Source organism: Patella vulgata, chromosome 9, assembly GCF_932274485.2.
Source record: "Patella vulgata chromosome 9, xgPatVulg1.2, whole genome shotgun sequence".
NCBI classification, from domain to species: Eukaryota; Metazoa; Mollusca; class Gastropoda; family Patellidae; genus Patella; species Patella vulgata.
Window position 1 is genome coordinate 40,027,937 of NC_065887.2, and position 26,877 is coordinate 40,054,813.

At 39.6% G+C, this 26,877-nt stretch overlaps 1 protein-coding gene across 1 annotated transcript; it reads left to right on the plus strand.

Moving 5' to 3' along the window:
- Positions 1 to 14,392: 14,392 nt before the first annotated feature.
- LOC126832341 (uncharacterized) lies at positions 14,393 to 26,499 on the plus strand. The gene is made up of 16 exons (XM_050563093.2): positions 14,393 to 14,459; positions 15,913 to 16,149; positions 16,719 to 16,913; positions 17,357 to 17,466; positions 18,711 to 18,840; positions 20,191 to 20,412; positions 21,002 to 21,222; positions 21,546 to 21,676; positions 21,850 to 22,420; positions 22,735 to 22,902; positions 23,169 to 23,370; positions 24,176 to 24,367; positions 24,919 to 25,076; positions 25,358 to 25,675; positions 26,082 to 26,186; positions 26,297 to 26,499. The coding sequence occupies exons 1-16, from the start codon at positions 14,411 to 14,413 to the stop codon at positions 26,447 to 26,449; spliced, it is 3,162 nt and encodes a 1,053-aa protein (XP_050419050.2). The 5' UTR covers positions 14,393 to 14,410; the 3' UTR covers positions 26,450 to 26,499.
- The last annotated feature ends 378 nt before the right edge of the window (positions 26,500 to 26,877 follow it).

Below are 26,877 nucleotides of genomic sequence, written 5' to 3' on the forward strand. Positions count from 1 at the left end.
CGTGGGTTTTCTCCGGGTCCTCCGGTTTCCTCCCACTGCTAAAGATCCCTATGCGCAAGCGAATTATTGAAATAAAAGTAAACCATATGTTAGTCCCGAAAAGACCTAGTTTGTGTCGAGTGGACGTTAAAACCCATCTCTCTCTCTCTCTCTCCCTACAGTAATGATTGACGACATCAAGCTGGAAAATGTAGAGGAAAGTTGATATTTTCATCTTTGTTTTCTTACTCTAGGTTCCCACTGTCACGATTTGCGCTACGATTGAAATCGTGGTTTTAATCGTGGAGTAATCGTGTTGATCCTATCACGTCTTATCGTATATTAAGGTCAGACGTAGCAATCGTGTTGATCGTATCGAAACGTATCCCAACGTATCTACACGTAGCAGATCGTGGACTCAATAGAGACAGTCCTATCGTGACGCATCGCAGGAAAGTCGGAACCTAGTATTAACTAAAAGACACAAATTAAAGTCTTTGTGCGTCATTTTCTTCTTCTTTTTTTAAACTTAATATTTTAGATTCTCGCCGAGATACTTACTAAGCGGTAAATAATCGTCCTTTGAAAGGAAAGATTACATGTAGAAGATTTAAGAATGTTTATAGCTAAGGATATATTTTAAGACAATTTATGTGTTTTCAGCTGTTTGCTATCTTTATGTAATGTCGAGTTGTCCTTTCCGTATTTAAATTTAGATTTGAATTACATCCTTATATCTGATGAATCCAAGAGTTATAGATCTTCCAGTAAAGATTCACAGCTCCATTCCTGCATGAGATTCTGTTGGGCGAATATAATATGTAAGTAATAGGGAAGGAACCACTTGCCGTTCAATGTTGTATTGTTTTAGCATATAAATACAGTTTCTAATAAATATATAATATTTTAATGAGAAGTAGTATCACGTGTTATACGATAGCTAGCACATTCTGCATTGTACACGATATCCATCACTAGCAACGTTGAAGGATAGTTTGGACTTCAAGAAAGTATTAGGAATATTTAGCATACACCGTTTCCTGTGAAGTACCCGTTAGTTAGTAAAGTTCCTGGGACAGTTTGGACTTTACGGAAGAGTTCTATAAAGAGATGACATCTTCCACCTGCTGTACAATACCCGCCAGCAGCGGACTGTATTATAACCGTTAGTAGCAAGAGTTGGGGATGATAATTTGGACTGTACTATACCCGTCAGTGGCAAGAGTTGGGGATAGTTTGAACTGTATTATACCCGTTAGTAGCAAGAGTTGGGGATGATAATTTGGACTATACTATATCCGTCAGCAGTAAGAGATTGGGTTAACCCCCCCCCCCCCAAAGAAGAGATACCATGTCACCTAAGGGCGGATATCTTTAATGGATGGTCTAATGTTTAATGGAATAGAAAGGGGTTGACATCTGGTCAACACTTTACTCAGACCGTCTTGATACTAATATAGTCATCTTTATTTACAAGATCAACACAAGAGAAAATTCGAATTCAAAGGGAACTTTTATGTTTACGTACACTGTCAATGGGGTGTTTTGTTAGTAACCTTGAACAAATTGCGTCATATCTATTACCCAACTAATGAATAATTCACTTTCGTGGGAAACAGTGAATCTATTTCATTACTAATTTTATTGTTTGTAGTCAGGCATATTATTCATGCCTGATATTTTTACATAATTTGCACAGCTATTGCAGGGTCTTGTTCTACCCCTATCATCCCGACTATCTCCCTCCACAACAAAAACACATTGCTATAGTCTACAACGAGTAATTGGCCCTTCTAAAAAACCAATCTGTCATAAGAATATGGTCAAGCCTCGTCAAGCACGGAATCTCGAGGGATGTGTTAAGAATTAACGCAGTAATTTCCTCCCCATATCGCGTTAACCATCAGGAACTCCAGAAAAATTCCTGGCAAAAATGTCTGTGAATGAATGGACTATGTTTGTGTAATAAAGACAGTACACGGTTCTTGAAAGACTGAGTATTATTGATTGAATTTGTATGAAGAGTCGGCTATTTCTAGCCACCACACGTCTCTCGCTATGTCTCAACACTATCCAATACACGGATAGCCACTACTACAAATATCATTCATATAGTCCATATATTTCACATCCAACGAAACCTACACGAACTCGGACTTGTTTTCTTAATAAATTGCCTTGTATGCTTTAAGACAACCCTTGAATTTGGTCCTTGGTGCTTCTCTTATTAGCATGATTATCAGTTAAGTGTGTTTTCTTAAATGTCTTCGGTTATAAACACAGAATAAGCGACACGCTGTTTTCCTGGCTGTCAACACGCCATTACACGACACCGTGGAAATTACCAGCCATATATATCATAGCGGTAAATTATACCATCTCATAACCAGCATCCCCAAGGTGACATAAACAATGTATAATCTACCTTACCTTATTTAGAATAATTGTTCTATCGTCTGCTATCAATTTGTGTCATATATGGAAACGCGCGTATGGCGCATGAACGTTCCGCGTGAAGGTACACATCCGGTGGAATTAGAAACGAGGTTGGATAGTTGGGATTGGAAAATGTCAGAGGATAAAGATTGTTCTTTGATGACTGATATTTATCCTATCAATGGTGATGTTCTTGAAGACCAAAGCACACAGAGAGACTTTCCCACATCAAAGTGACAATATCTGCTTGAGTATTAACCATCAAGTCGTTTGATATATCATTTCCAGCAATATTTATTGCATATTTTCTTTATTTCGTAATTTGAATAAAATTATTAGAAAGGGGGTTTTGATTTTAAAGTTTAATAAAGTTGCCTAGCACTTCCTATAAAGGTGGAGGGGGGGGGGCTTACATATTCATGCGTTCCAGTTTGGATTTTGTCTAAACATTTAGAGATAAACATCCCTATGCACGTGCCTTAGCGTAGCAAGAAGGCGTTTGTAAATTGCTTGAGCAACTCCCCTCCCCCATGTCTAAAAAGAAAGTGTAGGCCTATTTGGATTTAAAGTATGTCCCATCCCCTTCATCGCAAAATCCTCTTAATGAAGACAGGCATATGCCATATAGTGTGCTATGGGGAAATTTGGCCCGAATTCCAGCTGTCAATGGTTCTTTTACGTGCACTCAAATGTATTCACGGGACCTCGGTGTTTGTCCCATCCGAACAACTATACGTTGTCCCTTGCCAGGCCCCCTGTCCTAAACCACCGATGTACACGGGTCCTCTTAGCCTACTCACCGTGGCTCCCGTATTAATCTTTAAGAAGCTAGCATTATTTGACTGTATCTTCCATGTGTGGCTATTTAACATTAAAACAGCACTTATTTTTGAATCGAAATACGTGTGTTGCTTCGAACCGTATTTTCCATTTTTTTCTAAATTCCTTTGTAAATCGGAAAAGTCTTGTCTGAATAAATATCACACAGACATTCCAGAGAAAAATAGCAACTACCATGATGTAGAGGGTGAGATAAAATCACAAGATGGAACTCAAGATAACATGACAATATGAACTGGTACCAAGTGGTCTAGAAAATCACCCACGCCCCTCTAAACGCCAGGTATCCTTAACAACCTAGTTTACTATTTCTGCGCTTCGTGGAATATAAAACGCAAATCGTCTTCGCAGTCGGTTACTGCAAAATAAACAATTAGAAACTACAATAATTTTTTTAAAAGTTCAATATGAATCAGTCTGATTAGAATACATATCTATATTTCGTTTCGTTTTTTTTAAATATATATACTTTCGATGGCCTACACTACATGAAAATCTGAGCAGTTGTACTGGAAGGTCGCGTCAGAGGTCATACGAGCGGATTTTGACCCTATGACGTCAGACATTGATTAATTAATCAGCGTTGACGTTTCTACGGATTTACCCACAGTTTAGTGCATCGTTCGCCAAGAAATCTCCGTAACGGACCGTTTCATTAGCTAATTCCTCACATCAACTAGAACGCCGGTTATATAACAACTCTTCCAAATCCCAGTGTTGTGAAGATAAATTTGGACTATAAAAAACGAAACGAAATAGAATCTGTGTTTTAATCAGATTGAATATAAATCCTTTTATATACATGTACATCCATATTACTTTCATATATGTGCCGTTTTTAAGGTTCCAAAGAATAGGGCCATTCGCCCTTTAAATGACTTACAAAAAGTATCAGTACGTATATGCCTTATAATGTAGTTGACTTCATTGATCACACTGATTGACCACAATTGACCAGTCAAAGATGTAAGGGATAAATCTGCCTATTCTAGGTCTTTATTTGTGCTTCAAATGTTATATAGACTATTATATAGACATCTATTTACAGGACAAGCCTATAATCAACTCGCTGGGATATCGAGTGGCGGAGATTTTAACGGGTTGAAATACGATCGTCATTTAATGATTTAATTTAAAAATGTTGAAACGATGTTATGCCTCGAATACCAAGTACCTTTGTTACGATAATAAACAATCTATGCTACATCTTGTCAAAACTTCAAACTGTGGTAACGTCCCGTAGAAAAAAACTAATTTGAATGAAATTTGTATTATCTAATTTTGAAGTATTATAGCAATAACGATCAGCTATTTATCTAAATCTTAAATGATGAATCTGTAATATGCTGCTGGTTATGACATAAATGTTCAGTTTTATAAAAGTATATTTTATAGTGCTGAGTACATTGATCAAATTGGTTGACCACGGTTTAGTTTGATAGGTAAACTATAACAATAAACTATAACACATACTTATAGAAGAACAATTACTGATTTGTTGGACAACGTTTCGAAGAGTATTCTCTGAACGCTTTCAGGAAAGGTAAAATAACAGTATTTTTTATAGTGTGGAATCTGTTGATCAAGTTGGTTGACCACGATATAGTTTTATTGGTAAAAAAACAGTGTATATTTTAGAGTATTGATTTCTTTGATCAAGTTGGTTGGCTACACTATAGATAGTTTTATAAGTAAATTAACAGTATATATTTTATAGTGTTGAGTCCATTGATCGAGTTGGTTGACCACGCTCTAGTTTATCAGTTAATATTCTGCTGATTTGACAGATCCTGAAAGCAACCATATTACATGTCAATCACTGACGATAGATGATTATTGAGAGGCGTATATGAAGGTCAAAATACATTCCTCGACATTCTAGTATCCTTGTCAACTTCTATAGGGCAGCTTCAGGGTGTTCAGAAATGAATGTTTAACACTTCGTAAACACCTTATTCTAGTTCTTCGAACATTCTGATTTCACCATCTTGTATGTCAGCTTCAGAAATTTATCTTTAAAGGTCACCGGAAAAGTTTAATTTTTTTTTTTAATAATGCAAGAAATATGGACTAGAATATGAACAGAAGGACTAAAGTGACGTCACGGGTTATTTATTGACGGAAAGGTACGACTACCCACGGAGAACGGAGAAAATTACTAACGATGAAATTTACCTGTTGCAGGTAATATTGACATTCGGGTTCGTTGAATACGTATGGAAAGGATATGTTGATATAATTACTTGCATCATTTAAAGAATTTATGAAGCTTTTTCGGTGACCTTTAACAGTTCGTCAACATATTAATCATATATGTGGTAAAGGTGGGTGGATTAGATTTCCCATGCCCTTCAAACCGTCAAGGGGGATCGCGGTGGCTAAGTGGGTAAGACACTGGCTCGCTAGCCTGGAGGTCGGGTGTTCGATCCCTGCGTTGGCCGAGATTTTCCGGCGTGGTTCCCCCTTGTCAGTGATGCAGGACGGAGGTCCTGACAAGAACAGATGTCTAGTCGTTCGAATGGGACGAAACACCGAGGTCCCGTGTACACATTGGCGTGCACGTAAAAGATCCCTTGGCGGTTAGAATTCGATATAAGAGTAGGCCGTAGTGCCGCTGTTTGGGCAAAATTTCCCAGCACACTGTATGGCGTATGCCCGTCTTCATTAGCCCAGTTTGGAGCAGAACAGTAGGACGTTAAACCCCATTTCATTTCATTTCAGACCGTCAAGCTAAAGCTCAAACTTTTAAAATTTCCATTTTTCTAAACTCGGAACATAAACTTTTAATGGGAATTTCAATTGCGTCAAATTTATTCCGAAATTTTCGACATACCAAAATTTGGGGATGGGGTGGATGAGATGTTATAAGGTTTTTGTGTGCAACCACATTTACTTATACCGACAGGTTTTAAAATATTGTTTAGTATGGGCTAGCTGAAAATTCATCAGTTGAAATAGATTATATTGTTAATTAATTATTTACTTACAAATGAAATATTTCACCATCGTTGTTTTTTTTACTGAATCTGTATTTATTGATATGGGGGGGGGGGTCAACAAGGTAATATTGAACAAACTGGCGGTAGACTTAAAATGAACTGCGTCTTGAGCTTCTTAAATCCATTTTCCATATTAATATCTGCACCCCCACCCCGGCACCCACCCGGCACTATATGCGTAGATTCTCCTGTGTCCATTTTGGAATGTATAGCCCAGGATTTGTTGTACTAATGACGGGTTGCTTTAGAATATGACCATATGCCTGATCGACTGATCCCAGCGGTATCGTGCCGTTCTATTCCACTAACGGAACGATACCAGTACCCCACTAACGGAATGATACCACTACCCTTCTAAAGGAATGATACCACTACCCCACTAACGGAACGACACCAGTAGCCCACTAACGGAACGATACCACTACCCCACTAACGGAATGATATCACTACCCCACTAACGCAACGATACCACTACCCCACTAACGGAATGATACTACTACCCCACTAACGGAATGATACCAGTACCCCACTAACGGAACGATACCAGTACCCCACTAACGGAACGACACAAGTACCCCACTAACGGAACGATACCACTACCCCACTAACGGAACGATACCACTACCCCACTAACGGAACGATACCAGTACCTCACAAACAGGATGATACCACTACCCCACTAACGGAATGATACGACTACCCCACTTACGGAATGATACCACTACCCCACTAACGGAACGATACCAGTACCCCACTAACGATGATACCAGTACCCCACTAACGATGATACCAGTACCCCATTAACGGAACGATACCAGTACTCAACTAACGGAATGATACCACTACCCCACAAACGGAACGATACCAGTACCCCACTAACGGAATGATATCACTATCCCACTAACGGAACGATACCAGTACCCCACTAACGGAATGATACTACTATCCCACTAACGGAATGATACCACTACCCCACTAACGAATGATATCACTACCCCACTAACGGAACGATACCAGTACCCCACTAACGGAACGATACCAGTACCCCACTAACGGAACGATACCACTACCCCACTAACGGAACGATACCACTACCCCACTAACAGAATGATACCACTACCCTTCTAACGGAATGATACCACTACCCCACTTACGGAATGATACCACTACCCCACTAACGGAACGATACCAGTACCCCACTAGGGTGATACCAGTACCCCACTTACGGAATGATACCAGAACTCAACTAACGGAATGATACCAGTACCCCACTAACGGAACGATACCACTGGGGATATTGAGAATGTAGATGACGTGGCCACATCTGTATGGAATAAATAGAAGTTCTGGCCGTTCACCTTTGAATTGTCTATAAAAACAGGGAAAGAGACCTTTAAGCTATATGCAACAAGAATCTTTTGGTGGTTTTTTATTTTTTTTTTTTTTTAAATTCTTATCTTGATAGTACCGAAATAAAGGCATTAAAGATACATTATTTAAGATTTAGATAAGAAGCTGGTCGTTCTTTATGGTGTTTTTATGCTAGAAATGTCACAATCCTAAATGTGTTCATGTAAAGCGTCCATGAAGAATACATTTAATAATTTGTTATAATAGTTCTAAAATAGATAATGAAAAGGGAATATATTGAAAATGTCATTCAAATTACTTTATTTTGAGCGAAGTTACGACTGTTTGAGGATGTAGAGTAGTTTGTTTATCATCGTAGTCTTGATTATCCAACATCGTAGTCTCGGTTATCGATTTTATTAAATCATTTTTCGAAAATCAAAAGCCTAAAAGCAGTTTTATGTAAATCCACTGTTCAGGCATCCTCAGCAATACGAAAAATGAATATCGAGTTAACTTCACCTGCCCTTAACCAAGGGTAGCCATGACAGTATGATATCTGGGTCTTGGTCTTGGCTTATGAGTCACTATGTAAAATATGAAACTTTAACATGCATTCAGTATATTATATTTCACATTTAATTGACAAGATAAAAGTGTAAAATATTCAGTAAGAATTCCTAATACATGGACACAGAATAAACATCTATTGCTTTGAGATTTCTCGAATTTCACAAACAATTCCAGCATATCTGGCATTTCGGATTTGATTAAGAATTAAATCGCAAATTCTGTCGTTATCTCGCGACATGTCTGAAATAAAAACACAAACATTCGCCATGTTCTCCTGTCAATTACTGTTGAGAAAACCTGGATAGAACATCCAATCAAAAACAAATTCAATCACATGAATCGTTATCTTGTGGGTTCCTCGGCAGTGAGATTTAATCTGTACCAACTGTAGATCGCCAGTCACGTACAAAAACTTAAATCTCCTTAAAATCGTCTTAAACTAAAATTCCATCCTAACTTAAGATAGATGCGTTTCACATGGTTCAATTTTATTTGAATAATTCGCTTGGGCGTAATGGTCTTTTGTAGTGGGAGGACACCGGAGGTCCCGGAGAAAACCCAAGAGGTTGGACATACAACCTGGGAATCGAAACCCCGTCAGTCCTATAATACTAGATACGCCATATGCAAAGTAAATGAAATGAAAATGAAATGAAAATGAAATGAAAATGAAATGAAATGGGGTTTAACGTCCTACTGTTCTGCTCCTATACTGAGCTAATGAAGACGGGCATGCGCCATACAGTGTGCTATGAGGGAAATTTTGCCCGGGCAGCGGCACTATCGCCTACTCTTATATCGAATTCCAACTGCCAGGGGATCTTTTACGTGCATTCCAATATATACACGGGACCTCGGTTTTTCGTCTCATCCGAAGGACTAGACAGCTGTCCTTGTCCGGCCCTCCCGTCCTGCATCACTCACAAGGGGGAACCACGCCGGAAACATATGCAAAGTATTTATGGCTTTGAGGTTATGATGATTTATATAGGAGCCAAGGGTATTTTATATTGGGAATAGATAGGCATTATCCAATAAGGTGTGTGGCACTTTGGCATTTTCAAATTATTATTGAAAGGGTCCATGGGACTGATATTTCAAATCTAGGCATCGCCGGAACATTGGTTATTTCGTGTATTAATTTAAAAGTTATAAAATCGACAATAGTTTAGTCTAGATTAATCGTTTGAGTCAGAAATATCACATGTTTGTTACAATTTCTCAGTAGTTTCTGTTATCCAAAATACCACAAAACTACTAAATTCAAGAGATTTACATGTAGTTTATCGATACGCATTATTTCCATTGAAGCCTGCGAGTAAATCAAATGCCAAGGTCACGAAAGCGACATGCAAGTTCAAGGCCAACCAACTGATACATTTCAAAACAAATAACACGCAATGAACTTATTTATTTCATCTCTCTACGATTGACTGACCATGTGCAGACATTGTTACAACGTATGAAACCCCCCTCATTGGTATTGTAACGGTTAGTTCAACCTGGCAACAGTTTTCAGTTCCGAAGCGTGTACGCTCCCACCCTATGTGCCCTCACCGGAATTGTGCACTGCGCGAGCGCAAGCAATTTTAACTAAAATATATTAAAATTGCATTTTAAGTTTCAATCGATCTTCGTGAAACGCTTAAAATTTAAAATTTCATTTTGATTTTAGTTAAAATCTATTTTAATGATTTTAGTTTAAGTTTTTGTGAAACAGGGCCCAGGCATCGAACCCACAGACTTCTCGGCTAACTATAGTCCCACAATTAGTTAAGTATACATAAATGAAATGAAATCGAGTTTAACGTTCTACTGTTCCGCTACGACTGGGCACAGTGTGCTAGAAGGGAAATTTTGCCCGGACAGCGACCTACTCTTATATCGAATTCCAACTGCTAAGGATTCTTTTACGTGCACACCAATGTGTACACGAAACCTCTGTTTTTCGTGCCGTCAGAACGGCTAAACGTTGTCTCTTGCCAGGCCCTCTGTCCTGCACCTCTGACAAGGGGAACCACGCCAGAAAATTTTTAATAACTATAAACTTTCTCGGCTAACACGGGAATCGAACACGACACCTCCAGGTAAGCATGCCAACGTCTTACTCACTGAGCCACCGTAGAAATAAGGTGAGTCGCTCATAATATGCAAGTGGTACAATCAATATTCGGTTGCACTTCTCCGAAACATTACAAAAAACGTAGTTCATCAAAAAATACCCTCGTTAAGTTTACGAATCGTGATCAAAAGAAAAAAGCTTATAATTAGTCCAATCCATTGCCCTTACTAGCAGTGAAGGGTGTTGTGCATGGGGTAATGTATGCATATTCTTTCTAGCACACCTTGTACTAGTTGAAAAGTTTATATAGCTAAGACTTGGACTATTCTACGCGGGTTAATTAGGGCTTCGATGTCTATAATCAAAATAAAGTTAAATCCGTACATGGGGTAGGCTATGCTTACTATTTCTAGAACGCCACATCTCTTTTAGTTGGGGATTTAAAGGACAATATTGGTGTCAGTCATTATCACATATGTGATAAAACTGGTTTAACACGTTCCAAATATAATTTGACTGAAACCAATATTGTCCTTTAACATATATAGCTAACGAAGTTTGTTATATCCTTGTACTGAAGGCAATTCTGGACCAATCCACGTTTACATCGGCGTCTAAAATAAAGGTCTAATTCTTTTCGACAGACATTAAATAATGAATGGTCTCGTACACGAGGAAGAATATGCTAGAGATTTCTAGAACACCTGATACGACTTCTCATTTAGTTGGAAATTGAACATAGCTAATGACTTTTGTTATATACGAACCTAGGATTAATCTGTACGGCTTTATGGTCGGAATGTATCTCAAGGGAACGTTTCAACCTTTTAAGTGGCATGTAATTTGCTTTTCACACACGAGGAAGGTTAATTAAATCTTTTGACCTATAAATAAAGTAGATACATGGAGAAAAGAAAGTCGATAAACGATGAATATTGCTCAGACTAACCAATCAGCCTCACAGTAGTGGCTAAGAACAGAGTTATGTGACCCAATCAGCTGATGCTATGCGCCGCAGATCACAGGCCTCTCGCCAACCCATTCATTGTTTGATCACTTAATCGTATGTGAAGGGGGGGGGGGCGCACACCCACTAATCCGTATCCTTCTGAAAAACCTTTGGTTGTACGTGGCGATGAAGATTGGGCCCCAGACTATGAAACACCAGTTATGCCCTGGTAATGACTGACGGAGTAGTTCGTGTTTGACATCTGCCTCCACGATAGTGATATCGCAGACAAGCAGACCGATCAAGCTGAAGTGGGACAACTTCTTGACGTAACCTGTCGGTACAAGTCAGTTAATAGAGACTATGTTCTTAAAGTCCCCTTCACACACAACGTAGACCTTGCTACGTGCTTACTATGCGCAAAAAAATCTTTCTTCAGAGCGTGATAATTCAGGCCGCCGTGAAATGTGGAAGAAAGCCGCAAGTGTGAAGTCAACTACGCTCTAAGTACGCGCAAAATCACAGAAATTTTCACCCTTTTCCAGGTTCTCACAACATTAACCACGCCACATACGTCCTCACCACGCCTCGTCCACGTTCAACCACATTGCCACTACGCAGTCCCCGCTCTCACTATGTTCTCCTGTAATTTGGAATAAAATCTATTGAGTTAGACCCATATTTTGACTTACTAGGTTTTTCGCTTTCCATTTAAAGTGTTAAAGTGTGTGAAACTCTCACCTGTTGGCAGTTTTTCATCTGCTAGAACCTAGTAAGTATACTGACATACCAGGGTTTTTTTTTACCAGGTTGCAGGAGCATTATCTCCACGCTTTCTTTTCCACCACTACTTCGGTACGCGATCAGGGTGCAAGTTCCATACCCGCGTGGTGACGTCGTGGCCTGTCACGCTCTCCATATTCCTACCATGACCCAATCTCGCGCCTAATACGCAATCTGGTTAAAACACAGATCCTATTTCGTTTCGTTTTTATAGTTCAAAATTTCGTTTTACTTGTCTTTACTACACTTGGATCTGGAAGAATTGTTATTAAACTCGTGTTCTGAATGGTATCAGGGATAAGCCAATGAAACTGTCTGTTACGGCGAGCTTTATGCGTGTTTTGCACGGAACTGTTGGTAATCCACTAGTAACATCAATGCTGATTGGTTAATCAAATGTCTGACATCATAGGGTCATAAGTCGGTCTTTTGACCCCTGACGTGGCCTATCGCTATAACTAGTCAGATCTTCATGTAGTGTAGGCCATCGAAAGTATAAAAAAAACGAAACGAAATATAGATGTGTATTTTAATCAGATTGGCCTAATACGCTGACAAAGACCTCGTAACGTCCATACCGCTCTCAGCTAAGATCTGGGTAATTTTTGAAGTCGTAGGAACGTCGTTGTGTATGCGTGATGTGGGGATAAGCAAATATTTTCAATAACAACGGATTTTCATATAAAATCGCCCAACGATATAAACGGTAAAACTGGTCGGGATGAAGGATGGCCAGTCAGATCGTTAACCTTCCTCAAGACACCCAAGCGGTAAAACAAGTCGAGCTGAAGGGTAGAGATTCAGAGTTGACCTGGTGTATTAGGTTTTCTCCGGGTCCTCCGGTTTCGTCCCACTGTTAAAGGCCCCTACGCGCAAACGAATTATTGAAATAAAATTGAACCATATGTTAGTCCCAAAATGACCCAGTTTGTGTCGAGTGGACGTTAAATCCCAGTTCTCTCTCTCTAGTTTGGGAAGATTAAGTATAAGTATACACTGTCTCGTGAACAATACCCGTATTAGAACCAGATTCAATTAATCTATCACAATAACTGTCCCAATTTTTTTTTTTTTTTTTTTTTTTTCTTTTGTACAACTTTATCTAGTTTAGATTAAAACTATGCCGTTCAGTCAGGGTGACCTTGAAACATTTTGTAAAGACCGAATGTCACAGGAAGAGCTAATAATGGCGTTCTTATCAGGACTGATTTTATCTTGTAGACATTGGTTTTCTGTGAAATTCATAGATTTACATATGGGAAGTTTCAACTCCCTCGGCTTGAGAAATAAAATAAAATGTTGTTTAAATTAAGATCCAGCTTTTCTGCACCAACTGGACTAATGCAGTATGCCATGCTGTGTGTTATGAGGGAACGTGCCATGCAGTGTGTTATGAGGGAACGTGCCATACAGTGTGTTATGAGGGAACGTGCCATGCAGTTGGTTATGAGGGAACGTGCCATGCAGTGTGTTATGAGGGAACGCGCCATGCAGTGTGCTATGAGGGAACGCGCCAGGCTGTGTGCTATTAGGGACATTTTGCCTGGATAGCGGTATTTCCGCCTACTCTTAGCAACGCCGGATTAACCATGGTGGGGGCCCTGGGGCCTGGAACATGTGGGGGGCCCCTGATCACCGACCGTGGAGAGCGCCGAAGGCGCGAAGCCCCACAAGGGGGGTCTGGGGGGGGGGGGTCTCCCCCCTGTAAATTTTCAGAAATTGGAGGCCGGAAACGGGATTTCCTGGCATTTCAGGCGCTTGTGTGGAGCCATTTAGAAGTACCTCCCCCACCAAAAAAAAAATAAAATTCTGCCACAAAATTAGCGCATTCTGGCGTTATTTCAGTGGACCAATCCATGCGAGTGCTATGAAATGATGGCATTTCTAGAGGAGGGGGCTGGAAACAACTGAGATTTTTGTGGGGGGCCCTCTAATGTGGGGGGGCCCTGGGGCCTGTGCCCCATGGTTAATTTCAACAGCCAGGGGTTTATTTACGTGCATGCCAATGTGTACATGATTTCCCGGTTTTCGTCCCAACGGAACGACTAGACATTTTTTCTTGCCAGATCCTTTGTGCAGCAGTACTGACAAGGGGAATCCACGCCGGAAACGTCTCGGCAAACACCAGAATCTAACCCGCGAGCACGACCTTTTGGTGAGGGAACTATGCACCGTATTACCAGAGGAATAATCAGAAATACCAATGTTTGGGCAAAATTAGCACTTCACACGTAGCCATAGAAATAAAATTGCCATTTGTTATAGTCAAAACGACCTTAGTAAAGTTTCGATGCAACTTCAAACCCCATTTCATTCCAAGGCCTATTAACATTTCAGCGATCACGCCGGTGTTATAATAGAGATAAGATCGACCTGTAGATTATAAACACAGATAATAAAGTTGTACCAATTGTTCATAGACTTGTTGAAATCCATATAATGAAGAGGTCGAGAGTAACTGGGACTAGTGCCTTTGTTTTACTGTTATGTAAGTTTCCAATTCATTATAACTGGGATATTACAGACAGTCTAATTCTGTTATATGTATCCCTGATTTTATTTGGTTTTAAAAAACGTTAATCGCAGCTGTGGGCCGTTGTCATTTCCTATAGTAATAACTACTTACGGCTACTAACTAATTCAGTGGGCCGGATATGGATTTCAGAAGCTAGAGGCTACTGGGTAGAATTATAAATAACAATTTGAAATGTGGTGATCATTCAAATGGTTGTTGGAAGGGGTAACTGGTGTGTTATTATTATTTATAAGTAAAACAACCTTTCTGTGTCGTGCACAAGACCTGGTAGCTGCCGGTGGTTGGAGGGGCAAAGCTGGGGCAAAGTCAAAGATTACGCGGGCAAAGGCTCGAGATCTGACCAGATACGGATGTCGCCTGCCCACTAATTTATCCGATCAGAGTGGATAGTGTCAAACGAACGGACTTGCGAACCTGGAGGAAGTCCCATTATGGGGGTCAAAGTAGCGAAAATTTTGAAAAATAAACAGCCGGAAATGCAGCCTGACAGTATTCAGACACCGATTTTCGAGATAAATAGAGCTGACCAGATACGGTGTCGACAGTGGAACACAACATCTTAAAACTGGCTTTATCTGTAGATTAATTTTCAACACACAAAACAGTACCGAAAAGATAAACTACATAGATATTGCAAGAAATAAACAATAAATATCAAATCAACTGTATATTCCCGGGGCCCAGTCTTAAGAATCCACTGCGCTGTACAGTCCCGGGCCTGTAATGATACAGGCTTCAACCAAATTGGGAAAAAACCCAATTAAGTAATGATTTTCAATAGAAATAATGCGATCGGTCTTGACGTCGGTCTTCTCCTGAATGGCGATAGTCTGCCAGCTGACGATAAAGATTAAGCATATAAAAATCTAATAAAATCGACAAGTTAGTTTTGTCCACAATCAAAGAGTTCTAGTCATTTTAGAATACGCAATAATAAAGATAAGTTGATAATACTAACTTCCTGTGGGCTCGGGGTGAACGACCCATGCTCTTAATAATCTGTATTCAGATGTTCCATAGTACAACAAAGTCGGAAACAGAGTCGGGCCTACACTTGTGCGAAACTGAAGCCTGAACTATCATTCTCAATCAGCAACGTGGGCTGGGTAGCCACGGTAAACGTCTTCAGTGGCGTTGCTCAATGGCAGAAGAAACCCTACATTCGTGTAATTAACCCTATGCTCTGGTTCTACATAGGAAATTTTCAGGGGACCCACAAATAGTACAGTAGTTATTCACCCCTAGACTTCCATTCACCCCTATGTGGTAACGGACAGGTGACTACAGTGGTTCTACAATTTTTAAACAGTGCACTCGCTTCTTCGGGGTTAGCATAACGTGTAAGAATACCAGAAATAAAAACCTGTTAATATAGTAAATAATATGAAAACATCTATTTATATAGGTCTGTATAGTCAACACGTGTCTGCAGCATTACCGGGAAATTGTGTACACCTTGAAGATAAGCCCCTGGATACAACAGATCCAATTACCATATTTGGTGCTAACAATGAGCTTGAAGGTCGTGCTAAACCAACCAGAACCGGCAATCTCAGACGGTCTAGAGCTCTACCTACTGGACACTTTGCAACTAATCACATCAAGCCAAACTCAATTCCTTTAAGACTCTTTCCATATGAAGGTTTGCCTGATTTTATTAAACTCGTATCTTTAATAGGAACCATGAAAGTTGAATAATCATGTGTTACGCGAAGGACCACTAACAGAATTTTTATGTGCTGGAGCAAAACAAATTTTACCCCCCCCCCCACTCCTCCATTTCCATAGTACTACATCGGGGATCGAATCAAGGGTTTTGTGGCACGAATACTGGCCATGCAGACGTAAACAAAGTGGTTATCTATCGACCCTCTGGCCCATTATTGGCACCGGCTGCACCAGTACACCCGTCCTCTCCAGGACAAGGAGGTTAGGGCTTGGAAGTTAACCAATGTACTCCTGGGGGTTCCAGAGGGATGAGGACGAACTCAAGAATCACCCAGGACGACACATCTCTATTTAAGCCACTAGTTTGGTGTCCAAATTCTTCAACTTTCAGAGCAAATCAGAGCAAACACCTCCATCTGCACTGAACGTCCATTCTATATTTGAAAGTAGTTATGACGTCTGTATCGGACGTGTATTTTATAACTGAAGGTATTTAAGCTTATTTTTCACAAGGTTAAGAAACCTGATAATTTATACTTGTAGCAAACATGGACAAAAATGGCGTCACATATGATGCTTACACAATGGACAGGTGGACCAAGTCCGACAGAACCGATCTTATGGAAGAACAATCCGCTTGGCAATCCGGACAACCCTGGAACAGACTCGACAAAATGGGAACTAACTTGAAACAGATGGTTGCTGGTCCTGACGGAAATCCGATGGGGGTGTTTTCAGGTACTGTATTGTCATATATTTGATTTTGAAATGTACCCTTAAATTGTTAGGGAAGGGGGGGGGGGTATGTGTCCGCTAATCACCCCGGGTTTCTTTCCCAGTTCTAACCAGACGTCTGCTGTCTTGGCATATAGTTCTGTCAGGCAAGACAACAGAGCGCTCGCTTAATATACATTTAACTGAATCATGTTGTTGATAATTCTATATTTCAATATTTGAATCAGTAAAATAAAATCGTGGTAGCGAGGGGTAGTAGTTAGATAGGCGTTCCTAACTCTTGTCGTTTTCAGCTGTGGATTAAGTTGCTGAAGGACCAATGATCAACCCCTCCAAAATTTAGACCACTGACGATTCTGCGACATTTAGCTACACTATATGACAAACACAGAAAACATGAGCACATGGTCGACTAAACCTACACATTGTGATTATTTTAATTTCAGGAAAATCAGGAGTTAGAATTGGAATAGCTGGTGCAGGGGAGCCTACTCTTACAGACTTTGGTGATTTATTTGCAAACTTTATATACAATGGACATGGAGGAAGCATGGAGGTGAGCATTGATCATTATACACGTACTCTAATTCCGTTAACACGTGGAGTAGATTGTCTCAAATTAAAGGGCGTACATGTCTCATTTAATCCTCTATGATAGACCAAATAAAACTATCAGACCAGGCTGCTAATAACGAACGATTAAATCTCCTTTTATAGATCTTATGCCCGCCATTTAGATCTACAGATCTTTTTGGCTGATATTTTGCTTCTGTTACTTTACAGTCTGCGCTTGTTTAGCTTTTGGAGGGTGTCGTTTATACGGTAGAGTATGCTTAAATGTCCGGAATAAATGTTCCTACTTTGATTTTCTATGCACCGTTAGGAAGTCCTCTTACTTCTGTTTCGAATTTTGCCATATAATGTTTACTGGATTTTTTGTATTCAATCTATTATACCATGCCTACTATTGAAACTAATCATGGTTCCCAAATGCCATGTATTGGGATGGACAAAATTAAATCTAAAATTTTACTACATACTGTACTTGGCAAATCAATTGTTGCTCTTTAAAGCAGCTGATCTGGTCATCATGTCCTCGATTTTGGAACCCCAGCAAACTAAAATATCGTGAATCTCGGCTCTCTTAAAGTAATGGGGGGTAGGGGTCGTGGTTGAATGGTTAACGCGTGTGCGTTGTTTCGTGAGGTATGTCATTGAGTCAACATTCGTGGATTCGATTCCCCGGTTGTATGTGACAAGGAGTAGGGTCGCCTGCCCAACCTCGTGTGTTTTCTCCGGGTTTTCTCCCATTGCTAAAGATCCTACGCGCATGCGAATTATTGAAATAAAATTGAACCATATGTTAGTCCCGAAATGACCTAGTTTATGTCGAGTGGATGTCAAACACCATTTCTCTCTCTTAAAATAATATAGTTCAAAAATGGTTCAGTTTTGTAAAGAATCCACAAAGATGAGACGAATTGAAATATACTAGCAACATCTGACAATATCTGAAGAAGATATAATCAAGTGAATACCACCTATGGATGTTGGGTACAATCTTTGATTAATCGCTTTTTAATCTGAGTGTCCAGTGTTGAGATTTTGGTGTTATGGGGGTTATTTAAATAAAAGTTAAATTATTAATTTGAGTACAGTTTAGCGTAGATTAAGCCATGAAAACTTAGATATTGTCTGCAGGTTGGGACCAGGGCAATGTTTGATGGCCGATGTGTCGTTTTGTCGGGAATGATAATTGTTGTTTTCCACAATGTTACACTAAATTATTATTTCGTTTAGGTTCCTGTTGTAAGGGGAGCAACTCTACTTACTCATATCTTAAAGAACGCCAATCCAGTAATTAAACCATACTGTCTGAGTTCTATCAATGGACATGCTGTTAAATTTGGTTGTCCTATGGAACCGTCAGGTAGGCAATGATAGACATGAAAACGTTCCGCTTTTATGTACTGATCACTCCCTGATTGCATTAGTTCAGTGGTTGTCAAACTGTTTTTGCCAACGGCACACCTTGGAACTCATGACAAAATAGCGGCCCACCTGGCTAAATATATATGAACAATGTTTGAATTTTGCAAAATAAAAACATGGCAAGTCATAGATGGCATACAACCGTAGACACAGACTAGTCATAGACACATAGAATGACTCAAACTAACTAGATGAAAAACACTGTTATGAACTTACTTTATTGCAGTGTTTCGAATTTCATCAGTCAAATATCTGGCTTCTTAGAGAGGAATTGTCTTATTGTGCCGTTCCAAATTTCGCGGCACACTTAGGAAGATGTCGCGGCACACCTGTGTGTCGCGGCACACTGGTTGAGAATCACTGCATTAGTAAATAGCCGAAAGTATGTCTTTTGCAAGGAAACGGGTTTGCCGCAGAGATATTTACTCTAACCCGCCAGAACCTTTCTTGTGGCCTTAACTTATTTTGCGTGAATGTCGGCAGCCGAGAGGTCCATCTATCGTTTATTCATAGTGGGTGTCAGACGAAGAAAACTGTTTTCGTTTATAAAATGCTTAACGCAGGCAAATTTGGGGAGATTACAGAATCTGTTGATCAAGGTTTCTAACACTATGTCGTACCAAATCGATAATCCGGGCATTCATTACACGTGCAATATGGTTAATTGGAGCATGCGCCATTTTTCAATTCTTAATAAACAAATAGACATTGTGACAGCTGAATATTAAAACAAAGTCCCAAGTAAATGGCAACGCTTTTACAATGATATTAAAATATATGATGTACCAATAAGGTGAAGAGGGTACTAGACCTGTTAGAGGACACCATGACAGATGGGCCTAGTGACGGGTGGTATAAGGACTGGTGTTCGTAAAAGGTAAGAATGCCATCGATAACGTTTTGTTTACATGACCTAAACGAAGAGTTCCGTCATTTCGTATGGTTGTCAACGTTAGGACTGCTAGGATTTACCCTCCAGATCTGGCTAATATAATTGTTGATTTTGTTTTATTGACAAGGGCCAGTCTACGTTGTTTGTTTGTAGTTGTAGCTGGGGAAAATAGTCCCCTTTCACTGGTTGGAATCGCCAGGTACGGTCAATAAGTGACTTGTTTGCGAGATGCCAGTCATCATTCTGGACAATTCGTCGAAGTTTTGATTTCTGTCCCCTCGGTAAATCATTGGGGCCAACTTATCAGTTGTGGTGTACCAGCAACTGATGATAGGGTCCGCGGCAGATTGCTCTGTTTTTAGGCAAATGCATCTTTGCCGTGATTCAATATTTTAGCGGCAGATGGAGGAAGTGGATATTTAACTGGAGTCTGTCATGGTGGGAATCTCCATATCAGCCTTCACAATACTCGACCTATAAAAGATGTCACTAAGTTACAATGGGCTGCCCAAACTCAACACACGTGGCAACAGAAAACAATGAGGAGCTGTGATGCTAGTCATTGCAAGGTTTCGTCTGATGGTAAAACGGTTTCCATAGTAATACCAAACGCTTCAGGTATATTTTTTATTGTCTTTTGACTTATTCGACTCCATGACTATTATAGATAGAGTATAAGAAATCCTGCGAATAATTATTTACGTATAACGAAGGCTACATTAAGGAACGCCTGACGCGTTTGTCGATGCTCTGTCATCTTTTACTTTAGGGTACAGTCGATGCTCTGACATATTCTTTTTTAGAGTACAGTCGATACTCTGACATATTCTATTTTAGAGTACAGTCGATGCTCTGACATATTCTATTTTAGAGTACAGTCGATACGCTGACATATTCTATTTTAGAGTACAGTCGATACGCTGACATATTCTATTTTAGAGTACAGTCAGTACTCTGACATTCTTTACTTTAGAGTATAGTCGGTGCTCTAACATATTTTACTTTACTTATCGGATCAATTTAAAGTTTTTGTTTTTGAAAAGAGTTGTATGTGAATTCAGTAAATGTTTTTAGGGCATGTTTTAAACGCTATATTTACTTTTATACTGGTGTATTGGGGCTTTCTATCAAGTAACCGTTGAGGGGTTTGTCCCTTACTCCTTGTAATCTATACATGATCTATCATAATGGTCATTTATTGCTACAGGTACAATGGCTTTTGCTGTGAACTATATCGGACATTATGTTCTACCGCTCAGTTGGGGAGACCATCCTAAAACAGCCGCGTGTACAGGATCCGGAAAAAGGTCAGTTCAGTCTAAACGAGGAGTAGAAGATATTAGTGTGATAGCTAAATGTGACAGTAATCGTAACCTAGAGATTCGCGTTGATACCGGAAGTACCAATAATATAGCAGGTGTTGATAAAGTAAGTTTAATATTGATACTCTGTTGATAAGGTAAGTCTGGTGTTGACACCGGAAGTAATAGTGTTGATAAGATTCTTGTTGATACCGGAAGTAGGGCCAACCATTCTTGTTTAAGTAAGATCTGTGTTGATTCCATAAGTACCACTCCTGTGAAGGTAATGAAGGTAAGATCTCCGTTTTGAAACCAGAAGTGTTAATGCTGATAAGATAAGATTCGTGTTGATACCAAGATTTAGTCTTCTGAAATCCAAGTCGCGTCTTACAGGGAACATAGTGTGTATGTATATTTATACTTATTACTCATTTGACCTATTTCCTCCAGGTTCAGTACGCTGTGGAAACTACAACCAAGTGGAAACAAACACCCGCCATGCACACATGCACGTCCAGTACGTGCACCAGACAAGGGATTGATGTAATCATCAAGAAGAAAGTGACCGCAGATACAGTCCGGTAAGAATCGCATATATTGGTGGATTAGCTAATTGTACAACATGCATAGCGTCCACTTGGTGTTCGTGGCTTCGTCAACCAAGTTGCAGACAAATGTTTTTACTGTTCTTCGATATTGAAGTACTTGTAATTACTTAACAGTATCATCAATCAATTTCTCCTCTTTCTTGTAGGGTAGCTCTAAACATCATCGGGTATACAACCCTGCCCATGGGCAACTGGTTTGAGAAGGCTTACGTTGTTCATTGTGGTGGTAGCGCTGTAAACAGTGGTAACAAAGGAGGTAACACTAACCACATTACCACAGCTCCAGAGACAGGTCATACGGCTAAACCAAAGATAGTCAACACCCTGGCCGCCAACAAAAAATTCCTTCTGGAGCTCAACGAACCTGGCGATGAGCTGCCCCACCAGACACGAAAGTTTGTTTTGTACTTTACTGAAGCTGTCCAAGGCTCAGTTGACGAAGCTAATGGACAAATAACGTTCTCTGTGCCCCATTCTGGTAATGCTTACTCTGGTTTGGTACAGCTTGGCTATCTGGGAGCTGGTCCAAGGGGTGATAAAAGGAACGATAATTATTTGGACCCACATGCCGAAGTTTATTCATACAAACCTCACGTATCTTATTGTGTCAGTGATGCCCGGAACAAGGGTTACATGAGTTTCGAATGGATGGCTAAAGATAAATCTGGTAGAGAAGCCGCGAACGGAAAACTGATGATGGTAGCAATGCCGCACCAGGTAAACTCTAATTTTCTGTGATTCAATCAAATTCATAAATGCAAGCGACGTGTGACCAAATGCTTCTGTCGAGAATCAAAACAGGCATCCTAGACATACAATGCATACATTCTCGAGTTAGAACACCCCCAAGCTTACCACATGATTTCTACCACAATAAAATTAAAGTTCGCAAATTAAATCCCATATTCAGAATTACAGTTCCTAAATTGACAGGAGTTCAAGTGATTTTATGCCTTGTCAAAATGCCCTTTCTTTTAAGAATTGTTATGGAAGAAAACAGATGTACATGAAGTTACGCCTCTTTCTTTTAGGAACTGTTACTGAAGAACACCAACCCACATGGCTTAAAGAATTCCGTGTATGGTTTCAAGACAGTATCAGCAAATGATTGGCTGTTGGAACATGATCTTCAGCCAGCTTCTATGGAACCACAAAGTGCTGCTGTTGATAGAATCAAACACGATTCCACAAATCATAAGGTAAGACTATCTCCTTTTAGAATTAGCTATAATAATGTGTTGGATTTGAACGCAGGCCCCTACCTTCGCTTGTCGCTGTGAACATAAAGTTATTAATATTTAACGTCGATCTCCTGAACAGAGTTGTCTTTCCTTGAATTGGGGAATGATGGGGGAACTATTCAAAAGTGTTGCACAGAAACTAGGCTGTTGGGCTAAGTGTTTTGCAGGTTGAGTTTGTTGAACATTTTGTTTCTATTTTCTCGTTTCAATTCCATTCTTTACAGCTTATACTTGATGCTATTGAGCGAGATGCTGCTAATGTAAATCTAATGTCAACATGTGCCCATTCTGATAGTTATAATGTTGGTAAAGCTCTCGGTCTAGTTTCGCGACTCGCCAGTATCTCGAGAGCATTTGGTACCAATCATTATCAAAAACTAGATGACTCCATTAAAACCTGTCTAGACAAGTGGTTGAGAATTGACGGTAAGTTGATAATTTAACATAGGAATAATAATCAGTTAAATATTATTGTAGCTGAGGTGTCACGCGAGAGGCAGTGCATGCTTACTCTTTTTATAAACCCTGATACTGTGTTGCCATGACTACTGTGTGCCAGGAGGGGTTGAATGGCGCTGCATCATAAGGTCTGTCATTGAGACAACTGGCTTGATTTCGATTCCCTGGTTGTACATGACAAGGAGTAGGGTCGCCTGTCCAACCTTATGGGTTTTCTTCGTGTACTCTGGTTTCCTCCCACTGCTAAATTTCTCTAAGTGCAAGCGAATTATTGAAATAAAATTGAACCATACATGTATATTAGTCCCGATATGACCTAGTTTGTTTCAAGTGGACGTTAAACCCCATTTCTCTCTCTCTCTCTCGCTCTCTCTCTCTCTTACACACACTCTGTGCCAGTTATTTTGGTACGTTTACCCGGCTACGTTAACGTACGTTCGTAATATTTGTGACATTGTATCTATGGACTTGAATGCCCATCATGATAGATGGCACTATGTTTATTTATTGTAAATGAAGTTTGACGTCCTAATTTTCTGCGTTTCGAATCCCATCTGCCAAAAGCTCTTTTACTTGCACGCTCTCGTGTACATCTCGGTTTTTCGTCCCATCCTTGCCAGACTCACTGTTCTGCACAACTCACAATGAGAAACCACGACAGAAAATCCCGATGAACTTTCTCGATCAACAACGGGATGAAACCTTGGACGTTTGGGTTAGCGAACCGGTACCTTACTGACTGCGCCATCACAAATTGCTTTATTTATTGTAGATACGTTGGACAATAAATGGAAGTTTCACTATGATAATGTTTGGGGTGGAATGTTTTTACGAGGAACAGATGGTGGTCTAGAATTTGGCACTGATTACGGCTTCCCCTACTACAACGATCATCATTTTCATCTTGGGTATTTTCTCTACGCTATAGCATATTATGTGAAACATCACCAGAACTGGGGAAGGAGTAAGTACAGCTTCTATTAAAACACTATCTAGACAACCAGCAGAACTCTCCGCTAGCAGAAAAAAAACACATCTTTTAAAAACCCTAACTATCAAACTATAAACTACCATGGCCAACGAAACAACCAACAACTTAAACCTCAACTTGATCTGTAAATAATCAAATCAGGGATTATTTTTAACGTTTGCTCAAAAAAGTTATCCTTAGAAAATCATGTTCATCTAGCGTTAGATTTAAGTTAAAATAAACGAATAGATTTCCATCCTTGTCAAAATGTTTGTTAATTTAACGTAAAATTCACGATATATTAACGTTAATTTCCGACGTAAAAGTAACAAGCATAACAAACATTTGGGATATATGTTATCTGGGATATACCGCCACTCACGCACTTGCTAGATAACTAAAGACAATTTTTAAAAATGTTTTAGAAAAAGGTTTAAATTTTTTCTGATTCAAACAGATTTTAAACTATTCACTAATCTTCCAGCTAAAAAGGTTTAAATTTGTTCTGATTCAAACAGAATTTAAACTATTCACTATTCTTCCAGCTAATAAGGCCAGAATATATGCGATAGCACGTGATGTGGGAAATCCGTCTTATAAAGATACCCGATTCCCAGTGGTACGACATAAAGATATCTACACCGGTTTCTCGTGGGCTACCGGAGTAGTTCCTGGTGAAAGACAGGAGGAATCAGCCTCAGAGGTAAATACAATATAAAAATACAGAGTTAAATACAATATAAAAATACAGAGTTAAATACAATATAAACATACAGAGTTAAATACAATATAAACATACAGAGTTAAATACGATATAAACATACAGAGTTAAAGAGGTAAATACAATATAAACATACAGAGTTAAATACAATGTAAAAATACAGAGTTAAATACAATATAAAATACAGGACAATGATCATTTCTTACTTATGGGTTTCTTTTAAATAGGTGTGAATCATTTAGATGTAATTTTTCTCCTTTCAGAGTATAAACTGCTATCACGGATTAGCAGCACTGGGAGACGCCTTCGGTGATCAACAATTACGACATGTCGGACAAATTATGTTAGCATCAGAAATCCTGTCTGTAAGAGAATATTGGCAAGTGCGTCAACACAACCGTCACAATTTCCCACCCATGCTACAACAGATCGGAGTGGTCGGTCAGATCGCAGAGAATGCATTCTATGTATACACCTTAGACTGGGCATGTGATCCAAACAGATTTCCAATGCGACATGGGTGTCTTGTTGGTATACAAGTTATTCCATTAACTGCAGCTTCAAAATACTGGGTGGATAAGGTAAAGTGCATTTTCTCGGATACCAAGTGAAATAAACTGGGATTTGAACGCCCCACTGTTCTGCATCGACTGGGCTAATGAATACGGGCATATGCCATACAGTGCGCAATGAGGGACTTTTTGCCCTGACAGCGGCACTACGGTCTACTGTTAATGCTTCTTTTATGTTCACGTCAATGTGTAAACGGAACCTCCATTTTTCGTCCCTCCGAACGACTTTCCATAATTAGGGGGATCCAGTTCTATTTCGAATATTAATAATTTTATTATAGTCAAATTAATTTAATTTTGAAAGTTTTCATTAGGTTTTATTTTAAAGAATTTGTTAGGACGCATTGTCATATATTGATTATAACACGGCACGTAGTCGTATATGCCGTAATGTAAAAAACATTGGCATTTTCAGGAATGGGCCAGTAGTATTAAACAAAGTTGTGAATGGGCGATTGATCCAGCTCAGTCACCCCAATATCATCTCACAAACCCTGGTGACATGAGACAACTAGCAGTGGTAAGTACAATTAATTTTAGAGATCTAAAGTTTTGTGATTCAAATTCCTTTTATAAATTTATCAATTGTTCTGAGACTTCGTTTTCTATTTCTTGTAACCCTTTTTGCAGGGATGGAAGGCTTTCTGTCATGCTGCTTTGGCACCTCTTGATACATCACATCGAACCAAGGCAGTGGAATATTTGAAAACAAAACGACCCCAAGATCTTGTTGGTGGAACTGGTTCAGCAAGCACATTGCTTTTTATTTTAGGGTCTACCTAAGATTGTCTACTGATTATGTTGAGGTCTAATAAACATTTAAAACAATTTAATGGAGTTGTTTCCCTTGCATCGTCTAAAGCATTATATTTGAAAAAGTGTTTTCTGGGAACTCCTCCAGACGATAGAAATGGGGTTTTACAGCCACTTGACACAAACCAGGTCACTTCGGGACTAACATGGTTCAGTTTTATTTCAACAATTTGCTTGCGCCTAGGGGGTATTTAGCAGTGGGAGGAAACCAGAGGACCCGGAGAAAAGCCATGAGGTTGGACAGGCAAACCTACTCCTTGTCACGTACAACCGCTGAATCGAAACCACGCCAGTTGACTCAATGACAGACCTTATGATACAACATGCAGGTGCTAACCATTCGGCCATCCAACCCCCATTGTTTGATGATATTCTATTATAGAAATTTAATGAAGATA